Raw genomic sequence first — 12,500 nt, 5'->3', positions numbered from 1 at the left:
TGTCGAAAAACACCTTTGAATAACTTTATGTTCTTCTCGAAACCATTCCTTTCAGTAACTGGAAATCTATCCTGCACACCTTCTTTTCAGCGTAAACCCTTTTCTTAGCTCTAGGGCACCAGCGCAAATTAGCAAACACATTTGGTCACAACAACATATCCCGCGGTGTTTGGCGAAAAAGTGCACCGTATGGGAGGGCGTTCGGCTTCGGATCGGGACCGAATGCTGCAACCGAAACTACTGCTGGCACTGGCACTGGCTGGCAGGACAATCGTGTCCCAGGACATTCTAGGTCAAGGACAAGATACTCGCCTGTGGAAAGCGAAAAGCTCCGAGAGTGGTGTGACGGTTCGTTTAAACTGTTCGGCTATGCCACAACGGTACGCTCGCACCAGCTCTGCATTCCACGCAGTAACACAAGCACAGAGTGCGCTCTCCGGTCGGTCCAGTCGCTTGTTGTGCACGCTTTTATTATCACGCTTCGATACGCATTGGGTGTGGAATGTGGCGTGGCACGGCGACGGCGGCGTCCCCAAACGAAAAACAAAAAAAAAACGCGTATGAATTTTTCATTGGAGATTGTACCAACTCTCCACACTGGTGGCCACACGTGGGGCAGTATGGTTCGCTTTCTCTATGCTCCCCCAGCTGCTGGTGGACGGATTACTGATGCTGGTGCTCGTTTCTTCATGCTGCACTTAGTGCAAAGGGAGGGTTCACAGCTGCCATTCCAAGCGTGATACAGGGTTCAACTGCCCATGGCAGGGGCTTGGTCGCTCCAATGGACCAGATTCATGTTGCTGAACTCCCCAGACCGTACACACCTTACTCGTTCACTCGTGATTCGGTTCGGAAGGGCGTGGAATAAGGTGCGGACTGGACTGGAGGGAATAGAGAGACGGAGAGAGAGAGAGAGAGAGAGAGAGAGAGAGAGAGAGAGAGAGAGAGAGAACAAGTGCGAGTGCATGTTACAGTGAAGGAGGGATGTCAAAACCACCCCTCATCACCGCCGCCACTGTACACATGATTTGGTCGTTTGGCGCACATCCGCTGACGGCATACCGAGGGGCACACCTTCCTTTGTTTGTTCCGTCTGATTTGAGCCACCAGTAAGGCGATGGTGGTTCCTCCGTATTTTGATTTCGTCACCACCATCATCATCGTCGTCATTTTCGGCGCCATATCGGGCATTCCCAGTCCCCCCTGCGGCCCAGTCCCTACTACTCCACATCCGGCAGGCACATTAACATCACAGACACACCAGTTGCTGAACTCGCACTCTCGTGGAACTGAAGATTGGAGACACTTTTATTGCGGAATCCTAACAAAACCCTCTAGAGATATAGAGGTCACTGTTCGAAAAAGGACTCGTACCTAGCGGCGTGTCAGCTCCGGCGAAGAATTGTGTAACTTTAAAGGAATCGTCGAACCATCTACTACACTTTTTTCCCTTTTCTAGCTAGTGGTGAATTCCGTTAACTTATGCGTTACACACCAGCAACACACTCAGACAAGGCACCGAATATTGAAGGTTTTCAAGGCGCGGATGCGTCGGACGCGGACCACCACCAGCAAACTCGACGAATCCTTCAGCACAACTGATCTTCATCGTTGCGGGAGCCGCGGACCATCGGATGGTTCGTCATCCAAGGAATTCACAGAGAGCAAGAGAGCAAAACAGAGAGAGAGAGAGAGAGAGAGACTGGAGCATTTTCGAATTGGAACACCACCAGCCCCTTCACTTCTGCGCGGGGGCTCGTCTGCTGTCGGCGAAGCATTCAACATAAATGGTTAACATAGAGAGAGAGAGAGAGAGAGAGAGAGAGAGAGAGAGAGAGAGAGCGAGCGAGTGCGCTCTCTAGCGGCCGCAGAGGGTGACAAAGCGGACGGGTGGAAAAGGGGGAAACATATGATTCGATGAGCATCATATGAGAGCTCGCGCGCTATTGCAACCACCCCGGTCGGTGCTAGGAGAGCAAGCAAGCAGCAGCAGCACCCAGCTCCCCTTTTAAAGTGCCACCAACAATCTGGGTGGAACTGAGGTGGTGTTGACGAAGGAAAGTAATGCAGCCGCATAAAGGGAGCTCCTCTCTCACTCGCTCCCTCTCGCTCTGTTCTCTGTTTAACTCTCGCATATCCGATTCTCTCTTCTCCGTCCGAATATCGTCCAAATGGTGACTTTGTATTACATGGTCCCCACACCCACTTCCTGTACTACTTGGTGCCCCAAAAGTGACACTAGCCTCTTGGCCTCCTGGAGTGGGGGGGGGGGGGGGGGGGTGGCATTCTGATGGTTGTTGATGGTGAAGATAAGCCTTGCCAACGTATGCAAAAGGGCATGATTATTATCGAAAAAAACGGATTGATTTGTGGTGAGGGTTGTGTTCCTAGAAGAGTCCGTTGACGTAGAGAAGAGCGCGTTTAAGGATACGGTCGGTCGGTCGGTCGGTCGGGTCCTAATGCAATTACTACGTAGATGAGCTGACGTGACGAGAACGAGACCGAGTCCGGATTACTGCGCTCGGTTAATGTGGTTAACGTGCTTTGTTGAGCCTGTGCGTGATCGTCGGCTGCTGGTACCGCTGGTAGAGCATAGGGCCGAGCCACGGGGCGTTTTATGTTTAAATCAAATTTCCATCCATTAGAGGATGTGGCCAGTCTTTCCTCAAATACGCAAGAGAGCCACAACTTTTATGGTTGGGTGGTATATGGAACTTCAAACGTATTCCGAATCGATCGGACAACCGATTGGATTTGTTGTACGCCGAAGGGTTTTGCGCCAAAATCGCGATGTTCTACTTCGACGTGAGCTTCGAGCACATAAAAGGGACAAGTGAATACCTTTCACCATTCTTGAGAAGCGTTCAACGATCGTTATGCGGTTCTGTTTCTTTGGACACTTCACAAAGATCCTGACTACGCCATCACTCGACTCGCCACGAAGTGTTTCTGTTTTGAAAAGAATCTCATCTACTTCGGTGATGAATAGTTAAACGGCACATTAATTGAGTGATTCAATGCCCAAGAGAGCGCACCCCTCGTTGGTTAGTTTCTCTAGGTCTTCTCTTCGCCACTACACGGGCTTCATTCATGTCCCGTTACTTCTATACACGACACGCTCCTGTGTCCTCTCGTGCACACCTCGTGCACACAGACGGGGAACACAAAGTGTACTCCACAAAGCAGAGAGCAGCATTCGTGTAAACCTTCTTATTTGCAAAAAGGTAAAGCTGCAGTCATGCTTATGTCTGCATGTCCTGTCGCGGTGCCATCGTGTACGCGGAAGTTCATAAAACTTCAAGGGGAAATAGTTCGCTCAATGCGCGATGTTCAAACCCGCGCTGCCATGATGATGCTGCCTGGCAGTGATGCAGGTTCGTTGGGGCTTTTGCATATTTAAAGCACAACACAGGCACCGTGTCCGGTGTTTAGGCACATCCTTTCCTTCCCTTTGGCTATCCACTCCTGGCTGCGGTCGCTAGAGAGTGTCCTGGCGGCTATTTGCGAATGGATATGGTGACTGGTATGTCGGAGAACCGGAACTCATTCCCCAGACACATTCGATGGGGCACATGCAAAGCGGCCCGCCACTACGTTCCTGGAAAGCTTTTGACCTTTCCTGGGTGGCGGTTGGATGGCTGGACCCTCGGGCAGATTTCGTTACATTTTCCGGTCAGTTCACCACCCGCCGCTCGATGAATGTTTCATCTGGGGGCCTCGAGGCTAACGGGTGTACGGGATTTGCCCTAGTTTCACTAAACCACCACTAACGACCAACCGAATCAACCGGCCAACATCGCGCCAATGACGTCAGAGCGACAAGCGGAAGATCGGTGGGAGGGGTGAGGTGGGGGACGGTGACCTATATTCGTGTGATACGGCGGTGTATGTACGGTGTACGGTGGAAGGATACGAGCGAGAGCTATAGCTTAGGGGGGAAGGAATGATTCTGTTGACGTGCTCGCCATTTTGTCGAATGAAATGATTCGCAGAAGGACATATTAGGGGAGGAATCGAAAAGGATTCAATTATTAAAATCTTCGTGTCAAGCTTGGGTCATGATGGGATTTCAAATGTTGCGGAATGCAATATGCACGGCATTGCAACGATGTCGACATCCATGGGGAGACCATTCAAAATGAATTGTAATTTCTCTCAGATCGAAGGATGCTGTATCGCGTATGGCATTTTTCTTCGTGATCCATTCTTGTTGAGACTTAACGTTGAGTGTTTTCTCTTTCGTTGTAGGTTATCGTTTCGCCCGTCCTGGCCGGACTAGCCGTTGCTATCGGTGTGCCAATACTGTTGTTTTACGTGTACGGAGTGGTCCCGGTCTCGCTGTGCCGTGCCGGGTGTGGCGAAGGGACCAAGTTCGAGTTTGACGAGGAGGAAGACAACGGTTCACGAAACCATGGTAAGGCTTCGTAAATGTAGCAGCACTCGTCGGAACGAAAAGTTTCCAAATCTAATTTCATTCTCCCATCAATCTCTCTCCATTTCCATCGTCAGACGCTGCCAGTGTGGATGCTGTATCGCGCATCGGTGCTACGAGCATCGGAGAAGTCAGCCTGAGCGTTGCTAGCGGTAGCCATCTTGGCGTGTCCAGTCAGCATTCGACGTACGGTGTAGCAAACCCATCGACGACCGCTCTCGCTGGCAGCATCACTGGGTATGTACCGCCATGCTCCGAAATCTGCCCTTACACTTGGGGTAGCAACACACTCACGCTCACGTTTTCCGTCTCACAGGCATCGGCTGGAGGTACAGGCGGATGTGAGCACATCGGAGACGGCTTCGGCCGTGACGTGTGTGAGCGAAAAGTCCGGCAACACGCTGAACGATGCAGCTTCGACGAAGGCACTGGCCGGTTCGATACTGAGCTACAAGCAGCAGCAACAGCAGCAACCGCAAACCGACTCGAGTGCGTTCAGCGAGGACGGGACGTCGGAGCGAGTACGCTTCGACAACACCGTCTGCTATGTCATCGATGGTAAAAAGGATTCCTGTGATATCTGGTACACTGTCTCACTGGATCAGGTACAAAACGGCGCGGTATGCCAGGAGATACACGACAAATATGATTAACGGAACGCATCCTTTTTTACTTGTAGGACACGGCTGCCGATAAGGCAAGTCTAGGCAGTGGACGTTCATTCCGTAGCTCCGAGCGATCATTCCGGGACGATTTCGATTCAACCAGCGTGTCTTCCGCGCACAAGCGCATCAACTTTGGCAAGCTGATACCGAAGCTAGGATCCGGTCAGCATCGCAACCTTTCCGTGGACAGTGCTACCGGTTCGTACAACATCCCCGAGAACGTTAGCCTCGAGCAGGAAGAGCAGCAAGAGCAGCAACTGCAACAGCAGCATCAGCAGCAGCAGCAACAGCAGCAGAACCACCATCATCAGGTGGAGGAGCCAGCTGCCACCATGCCTGTCGTGTCGACAGCGGTGACAATCCAGCCAGCGGTCACAAATGCATCAACCGCGGCCGCTTGTCTGAACAATCACCACCAATCGCAACCATCGCAGCATCATCAACTTTCGAGATCACTAAACCCATCGCCTGCAGTAGCGAGATCATCATCATCATCAGCATCTAAGGCAAATAGCAGCAGCAGCAGCAGCAGCAGCAGCAGTAGCTGCAGCACCTCATCGAGTGAAGCGATCAATCGAGCGATCCTGATCGATCGACCGACCCTTGCCGCCACACTGTCGTCGAGCACCTCGGAAATGGCCCAGAATCAAACCAACGAGTCCAGGCCGCTGTGTCTCGGCTCGTCAAATTCCTCTTCCACTACCGCACTGACTGTGATGACTGTGGGTGCTGGTGGCGGGGGCGATAGTGATAATTCGTCAGCCGAGCGTCTACCAACCACACCCAAATCGCGAACGCACATACTGCGCAATCTGTTCTTCTCTCTTCCCAACCCAAGCGAACCGACAACTGCCACGATCGAATCGGGCCGAGCGGAACGAAGCGACACAACCGGCGGTCGATCCGCCACCGGATCATCGTAAACCGCCATCCTCTGCGACTTCCAACCGAAACAACCAAAAGAGGCAAAGCGCCGGGGTAATGCATTTTGTTCGTTTTTTCTATCCAATACTACACCCGGTGCCCAGTTTCTACGATCACTAGCGAGACGGAATCAGATCAGCGCGATTAAGAACATTTCGTCACTGTCCACAGTACGGAGGAGGACAACACAAGACTGGGTAGGGCACGGTGGGGAGGGTGCCAAACGGCTTACTGCTTTATCTCTCGTTGAATCTGCTTTGGCAACTGTTGGCCGATTGCGATCTTTCGAAGGCTGTTGAGGCTGAGTTTGTTTAACAAAAGAAAAAAATTACAGCTAGGTTAGGAGAACGCGGTTAGAAAGAGGCTGGAGGGATAAAGCAGAAGCAGACGCGTGAGTGTTTGCCGGTGACGATACCGCGTGCGGAATTTGTGCGTGCTTAATTGTTGTTTCGTCTATCGCGGAAAGAAAGTAAAAAAAAACAGGTTCAAAAACGATCATGAAGCTAATGATGGGCCATATGCGGCTTGTGGAACACACAGATAGTTTTTTAAGTAACCTCCAGAGTCCCTCTCCCCGCCGCACCCGTCATCCCGGGTGGGTGTATCGGACGCCTAATGGATGAGGTCCGAGGACGGTTCTTACTAGCCAATCCCGTTTTTCGCCGTTTGTGCGATTATAAGTTTTCCTCCTTCAGAGTTTCTTTTTGTTCTCTATTTAACGCAAACGTTTGTAGAATGATGAGCAAACGCGGGGAGGAGAGCGAAAGGCCATGGCTGGGTATCTAGAGAGGGAGATGCTAATATCGAACGAAGGAGAAGGGAGCGTGCGATCATCGCGGTTTTGATGATCGACAGCTAGCGAGAGTGAGAATAATGAGCATGTGATGTGTAGCAGCATGGAATATAGACTTTAAAATTTACACTAACGATCCGTTATACGTTAATGCAACCTTTTCGGTGTCACAGTTATTTCACGTTATCGGGCTACTGTATCCGAAACTCTAACCAATTCCCCTAGCGCACGGTCTGGTTATGTGTCACGGGCAAAGAAAGAGTTATACTTGGGAAATCGTTTTTATTTATCGTCTTTTACATGGAACAATGGCACCAGTCGGCTACGCTTCATTAAATAACAACCCGATTTCCAGTGGACGGCATCGCGGAAATTTCCTACATTCCACTACAGAGACGACGATCATAAACCATGTTGCTCAAAGCAGTTCCCGGTTCTTGGGCAACCCCCATCTATCGACAACACATGTGTATACGCGGTTGCGTTATGATGATGATGTGGCCTATCGTATGTATATGAAACCCGGGGACAAGGGAATAGAACACAATGCTGAGATAAGCAACGGCGAACCGCACTCGTTCCCAGTTATCACACCAAAACGGAAATGATAGTTCGCTTTATTTTCTACAAATAAATCGACACTCTTGCTTACTAGAAAAGTAAAGAAATGTAAATGACAAAACTACCCCCCACGGAATTTCCGCTCCAACGCTCCAATATCCAACGCTTAGAACGTGTTCTGTGCAACGTGTAGCGGATGACGACACTTTGCGGCGCTGCGCCGGGTTTGATAATCTAGTGGGGCTTTCCGTGCAAAATCTAAAATTATTATTGCACAGGCCACCGATAGCCGGGGGGGTTAATCCCAAACATTGTTGAGCGTTTTGTATCGCTTTGAAGATAGCGCACCCTGATAATGGCGCGGCGATAGCAGCGCTGCCGTACGCTGGCCAATGGAAGGGCTGAAACAAGCATCGAGAGCAACCCCGGTGGCGAAAAGAAGACTCGGTGGTTTCAGTTTGTAAAAATTCTTTCCTTTCCATTTTATTGATCAACAGAGGGGGTTGCGGGACGTTTCTTTGCGATCAATCAATCGGTGATGATGACGGCGTGCAAAGCGTATAAGAAAGCCACCGTGTTACTAACTATCATCATTCACTAACCATACACGGCCGCTCTCGTGCGCGCGACTTTCCTTTTGAAGAGCCGGATGAACGCTGCCGTGTGTGTTGCCGGTGGAGAGCGACGAAATCGATGCGATCTACGAAAGGAAGGACGCCTGTGTGGACGCGTCTGTACTCCCACCTACAGGTTGCTCGCTTCGTGAATATCATAAATCTAAGGCGCAAGGTCAAGCGAGACGAGACAAGAATGGGGAAAACATGAATTGAAGAACATGCCATCACGAAAGAGGAGAGGAAAAGGCAGAGAAAGAGAGAGAGACACGGGTTGTGAAATGAAGATCGAATGGGAATCGCGAGGGAAATATTTACAAGGCCTCATGGAAAAAGGGAGCACTAGGAAGGTAAAGGATCAGGCGGGAACAATCGATCGCTCAGTAGATGATTTGTGATGACGAATGACTGCCGGCCGGCGCACTGCCGGATGTGATCGCTTCCTCGAGGTTGGAATCCAGCTTACGGTAGGCGGCCGTATGTTTGCGGCCCTTGCTGAATCCCCCTCGGCCACTGCTGGTGCGTGGCCGACCCTCAACCACCAGTCCCAGTAGCTTCGATTTGTTGTGATAAGCCACGTAGCAGAGCGCACAGCTGAACATGGCGAACAGGAAGTAGGAGAAAAAGTTGGAATCGTTCTGGTTGTAGAACGGATCTACCGGGCCCTGGATAATGTTGCCCGCCGCCACCTTCTCCCGTTCACCGTCCTCATCCTCCGGCATCACCACCGCTGGCTCCCGGTCCTTACTGGCCTTCACCGGTGGTTCCTCACCGTTCCGGCTATCCAGCATGCTGTCCTGGGAATCGTTCTCCTCCTCAAAGTTCGTTTCATCTCCGGGGTCCGCGACGTCCGGATCTTTCAGAGTGCCATCGAGCGGTGCCTTATTGCCAGTGATGTCATCCTCATCCGACCGTTCATCATCCTCCTCATCGGTCGGCATTTTCAGGTCCGGGTTTTCGACAACCTTCGGCTGCTCGTCAGGTTGCCCACCAGGAGCAGGAGCAGGAGCAGCAGGGGCGGCAGCTGGAGCAGCGACAGCAGCAGCAGCAGCAGCAGCAGCAGCAGCTCCATCGCCTACTTCTCCGCCGTTACCTTGGTGATTTGCAGCGGCATGCTCGGGCACCGGTAGCGGAACTTCAAGCTTGTGATCACTCTCCCCGACTTTACCCTCGCCGACGAGAGCAGTGCCGTTGGTTTTGCCGGGCTCCGCTCCCGATACCTTGTCCTTCACATCTGTGACCGGTTGTTTCACGAGGGCGGCGGCGGGTTGCTTCAGATTGCTCTCCACATGTTCAACCTTCAACTTTGACCCGGCACTAACGGTTTCAACCTTCTGCTCGGGCTTGTTCCGTTCCGCCTGTACGATGAGCTCGGCTCCGATCAACAGTGCACGGCAACGATCATTCACTCGCTCTTCCTCGGGGTTGGTATGCGGAACGGTTTGCACACATGCGATCGTGCAGGGTATCATTTTTTTCATCGGTGCATAGTTTTGTACCTTTTTCTTCAACTCCGCCGGAAGCAGGTCAGCCGTTTGCGGCAGCTTCTGACAAAATTGGTCCACTTCATCGGGCGTCAGCGGGGTCACCATTCCGTCGTTGATTGCAGCCGTCGGTTCTTCGGGCCGGTAACTTCCCAGCTCTTGCAGCACCGCCTTCAGGGCGACACAGTCCGGCCGTGTGCTGTTGTCGGTGCAGCCGAGCTGCCACTGCGGAACGTTCTCGTTACTACCTTCTTGTGCCGGCGTTAGGAGGGCCGAGGTGTTGTCCTTGGCCGGGGGACCGGTCGTTCCTGCCGTTCGTACAAGTGGCGGTGGTGCCGCTCTCACGACAGTCGCCAGTGCAAGCACCAGGCTCAGGATAATTGCTTCCATTTGCAGCTTCATGCCGGTTACGTAGATGATGCCTCGGTGACTAGCTCTTCGGATTGGGCTCCTTTCGGCCCTCTTGGTGGACGGATTGAGAGCGGGTTGCTTTTGTGCTCGAGAAATTGCTCCGGTTCGCAGGAAATCGTTTTTTTTTGCTACTCCCGACTTTTGCTGGTGACCATAGCGACCAACAGAACACGCTGCAGCCTGCCTCGGTTAGGGCAGGTGGCCTATTCTACGCCAAAAAGGACAAACTATTACGAATGATTTTTGCACGTCGACCGGACTAGATTACTCACTCGTTGTTCTCCGTTCTGCGACGATTTTCGATTGCCCTAGTGCACTGAAGAGGATCAAAACAACAAAACCCCGGCCGCGTTCACATCATCCGCGACCTCTCGCACTTGACAGTTCGGAACAGCGAGAAGATTTCAGAAACGAGGCACCTACCACCACCGCGTGTAATGTGGACTCGAACAGGACAGGACGCCAAAACTGTCCTACAAAATTTTCACTAATTTTTGTGCTTTCATCAGGAGCGGTGCTCGTTAAAACCATCTCGGAATTGATATCAGGAAAAGAAGCGGTAAGTTTTGATGCCGGTCGCTTTGCTGCAAACGTAAGGTTTACTAAAAACCGCAGCATCTGTGCATCGTATCGAAGAATCCTAATCAGAACCACCTTAATTCGTTACAGCAACCAACAAAAACCAAGGCGCAACCACAGATAGCCGGCATCATGAGGCGTTCGGCTGGAACAACAGTCTCACAAAATTTGATGACTATCTCAGGACAAATTGAGCCTGGAACGGAACGATATACCTCCAGCGGACATTCTCGCACGCACAAATGAGATGGTTGAATAAATCGCTGTAAAATGTAAACACCAAAAGTTGAAGTTTTCGTCGAATTTTATTTTAGTTTATCATCATGAAATTGTGAATAATCAGAAAATTCTGATTTTTGCACCACATCTTCTAGGGCTGGGAGTACCTGGGTCGTGAGGGTAACCTGAAAAGTCAGGTTAAATCAGCACAGAAGTCCGAACCGAACCTGCATGGTCTGTGGCTGCTGCGGTGCGCTCAGGTAAAAAGGATATCTACGATCCAAAGTGCCTGGACACCCCTAACCCGGCCCCGCCTTCGGCTCAAGAGAACCGCTGATGCACCAGAGGTCGCAGGATCGGGGAAAGTGGGGCGAAACAACAGCGGTTTAGTTTCGTTTCTGGTTGAAATATGTACAACATTTGTTAAAAGGGTGCTTTCTCGATTGATTAAATGAGGGGATCAGTTGTAGGTGTTACGGAATGTGCATTACATTGTTGGCAGTTTGAAGGAGTGATTCTCTAATATTTGCATGCGTCTTCCGTAACGAATTATCACCTTGTGACGACACTCGACGTTGCTCATGTGTCCTTTCGAATCGATCTTATGTTTTCATTGTCTAACTAATCTGAATTCGAACATTCACATTTACGATTTGATTAAGCAAACCAAAGGAATTACCTCCAAACACGCGCGCTTTTGCGCTAAACGCTAGACAATCCTTCTCGCAAATTATACAGCAATGGCACAGCAGCTATTTACATGCTTCGCAAACCATTCGCCAAGAACCGATACAGCGATCAAGCGTCGTTAAAGTAGAATCATCAAAGTAAAATCATAAGTTTTGCGAATTTCTTCTACAGCGTCTACATAATACAGAATCACGATTTCAAACGTTCGTTACGGTATAATTATGGTTAGTAGATCCTTTTCCGTAAGTCTGAACTAATCAATTCCTGCTTGAACAGCAGTCCATCCATTACGTGACATTATAATACTGTCGTTTATAGGTTCTCCCCCTTTTTCTCTTCTTATCAATTCGCCTGCCTAGCCTAGTCTGCGCATCTTCCTTAAGACAAATCCTTCGTCGCACTCCCAGCTTCCACCATGAGTGCCGATAGTGACAACCTTTTACCCGCTCCGTCTAATGCTGTGAAACTTTTGGTTTCTACTTCTACCTACTGGTTGCTAAATTGTCCTCGACTCTCATCGTATCTCTTAACTCTAACCTCTAGCGTTGATCGACGACGTCCATAAGAATCATACTATGGTTTTTGTCATGTAAATCGCTGTGTGGCTTAAAATGTTACCCCTTGATATTGCCCAAATCTGTTTTCTCTCGTTCCAACAGACCGCGTGCCGATTCTCATTAATCATATGCTGTTCCTTATTCCTTACGCTTGAATGTTTGCCGTTTGCTATGCCAAACATTAGCAAACCATAGCAGTCATCAATGTACCATAATTCAGCAGTTCGCTGTTCGCGGCTAGGTAACAGTGAAATGGGAGAATTGATACATTTGCTTCTAGAAATTAAAAACTAAAACAGGATCCTGCGAAGAGTTTCAACCATTCAACTGACACGATCGCACAATGCAAGATGGATTAAACCGTGCTACCTAAACCAGGACCTTAACAGCGTGTTTCCAGGATTGGCTCGTTGATTTTCGAGTGCGAAGCAGCCTTACGTTGGATGGCTGCTGGTGGATCGTTGATCCCTCCGGTACTGCCACCGCCAATGCTCGCCGAAAGACTGCTTCCACTTCCCGCCCCTGTCTTTTTGTTCTGCTGCTGCTGCTGCACAATGGTATCGTTCAGAAA

General features: G+C 50.5%; 4 protein-coding genes and 1 long non-coding RNA gene across 10 annotated transcripts in view; 2 read left to right on the top strand and 3 right to left on the bottom strand.

Annotated features, from left to right (window-relative positions):
* LOC126571616 (uncharacterized) overlaps nucleotides 1-1,581 on the bottom strand; it is a 3,798-nt gene extending 2,217 nt beyond the window's left edge. Inside the window, exon 1 of the mRNA XM_050230294.1 lies at nucleotides 1,375-1,581. The gene's annotated coding sequence lies outside the window, so the exon portion shown is untranslated. The remainder of the gene's footprint in view (nucleotides 1-1,374) is intronic.
* Nucleotides 1-6,941, top strand: part of LOC126571613 (E3 ubiquitin-protein ligase RNF19A-like) — a 29,255-nt gene extending 22,314 nt beyond the window's left edge. For all 4 annotated transcript variants that reach the window (XM_050230287.1, XM_050230286.1, XM_050230285.1 and 1 more), the window contains 4 exons: nucleotides 4,249-4,414; nucleotides 4,510-4,669; nucleotides 4,749-5,037; nucleotides 5,112-6,941. In XM_050230287.1, the coding sequence (XP_050086244.1) occupies nucleotides 4,249-4,414; nucleotides 4,510-4,669; nucleotides 4,749-5,037; nucleotides 5,112-6,020 (1,524 nt within the window). In that variant the 3' untranslated portion in view covers nucleotides 6,021-6,941. The remainder of the gene's footprint in view (nucleotides 1-4,248; nucleotides 4,415-4,509; nucleotides 4,670-4,748; nucleotides 5,038-5,111) is intronic.
* Nucleotides 6,942-7,107: 166 nt separating this feature from the next.
* LOC126571615 (trans-Golgi network integral membrane protein 2-like) lies at nucleotides 7,108-10,271 on the bottom strand. 3 transcript variants are annotated; one of them, XM_050230291.1, is made up of 2 exons: nucleotides 10,157-10,271; nucleotides 7,108-10,092 (listed from the first exon to the last, which is right to left on the bottom strand). In XM_050230291.1, exon 2 carries the CDS (start codon nucleotides 9,873-9,875, stop codon nucleotides 8,370-8,372), a length of 1,506 nt encoding a protein of 501 aa, XP_050086248.1. In that variant the 5' UTR covers nucleotides 9,876-10,092; nucleotides 10,157-10,271; the 3' UTR covers nucleotides 7,108-8,369. The 3 variants fall into 3 exon arrangements, with proteins under 3 accessions (XP_050086248.1, XP_050086250.1, XP_050086247.1); XM_050230293.1 differs by having other exon boundaries at nucleotides 7,108-10,087; nucleotides 10,157-10,255; XM_050230290.1 differs by having other exon boundaries at nucleotides 7,108-10,111; nucleotides 10,157-10,221.
* Nucleotides 10,272-10,303: 32 nt separating this feature from the next.
* LOC126569548 (uncharacterized) lies at nucleotides 10,304-10,748 on the top strand. The gene is made up of 2 exons (XR_007607803.1): nucleotides 10,304-10,443; nucleotides 10,554-10,748. It is a non-coding gene; the product is annotated as an uncharacterized LOC126569548 (long non-coding RNA).
* A 1-nt stretch (nucleotide 10,749) lies between these two features.
* Nucleotides 10,750-12,500, bottom strand: part of LOC126569546 (putative uncharacterized protein DDB_G0277255) — a 3,870-nt gene continuing 2,119 nt past the window's right edge. The window contains exon 1 of the mRNA XM_050226722.1: nucleotides 10,750-12,500. This exon is cut by the window's right edge and continues 2,119 nt beyond it. Coding sequence (XP_050082679.1) covers nucleotides 12,312-12,500 — 189 coding nt within the window. The 3' untranslated portion in view covers nucleotides 10,750-12,311.

The sequence above is a fragment of the Anopheles aquasalis genome, chromosome 2 (assembly GCF_943734665.1).
Source record: "Anopheles aquasalis chromosome 2, idAnoAquaMG_Q_19, whole genome shotgun sequence".
Classification (NCBI taxonomy): Eukaryota; Metazoa; Arthropoda; class Insecta; order Diptera; family Culicidae; genus Anopheles; species Anopheles aquasalis.
Note: the sequence above shows the minus strand (reverse complement) of the source record. Positions and strands in the feature narration are given on the sequence as shown.

What these genes read in the sequence shown, in the direction of transcription:
- LOC126571615 (XM_050230291.1), bottom strand. Translation starts at nt 9,875, where the DNA reads ATGAAGCTGCAAATGGAAGCAATTATCCTGAGCCTGGTGCTTGCACTG.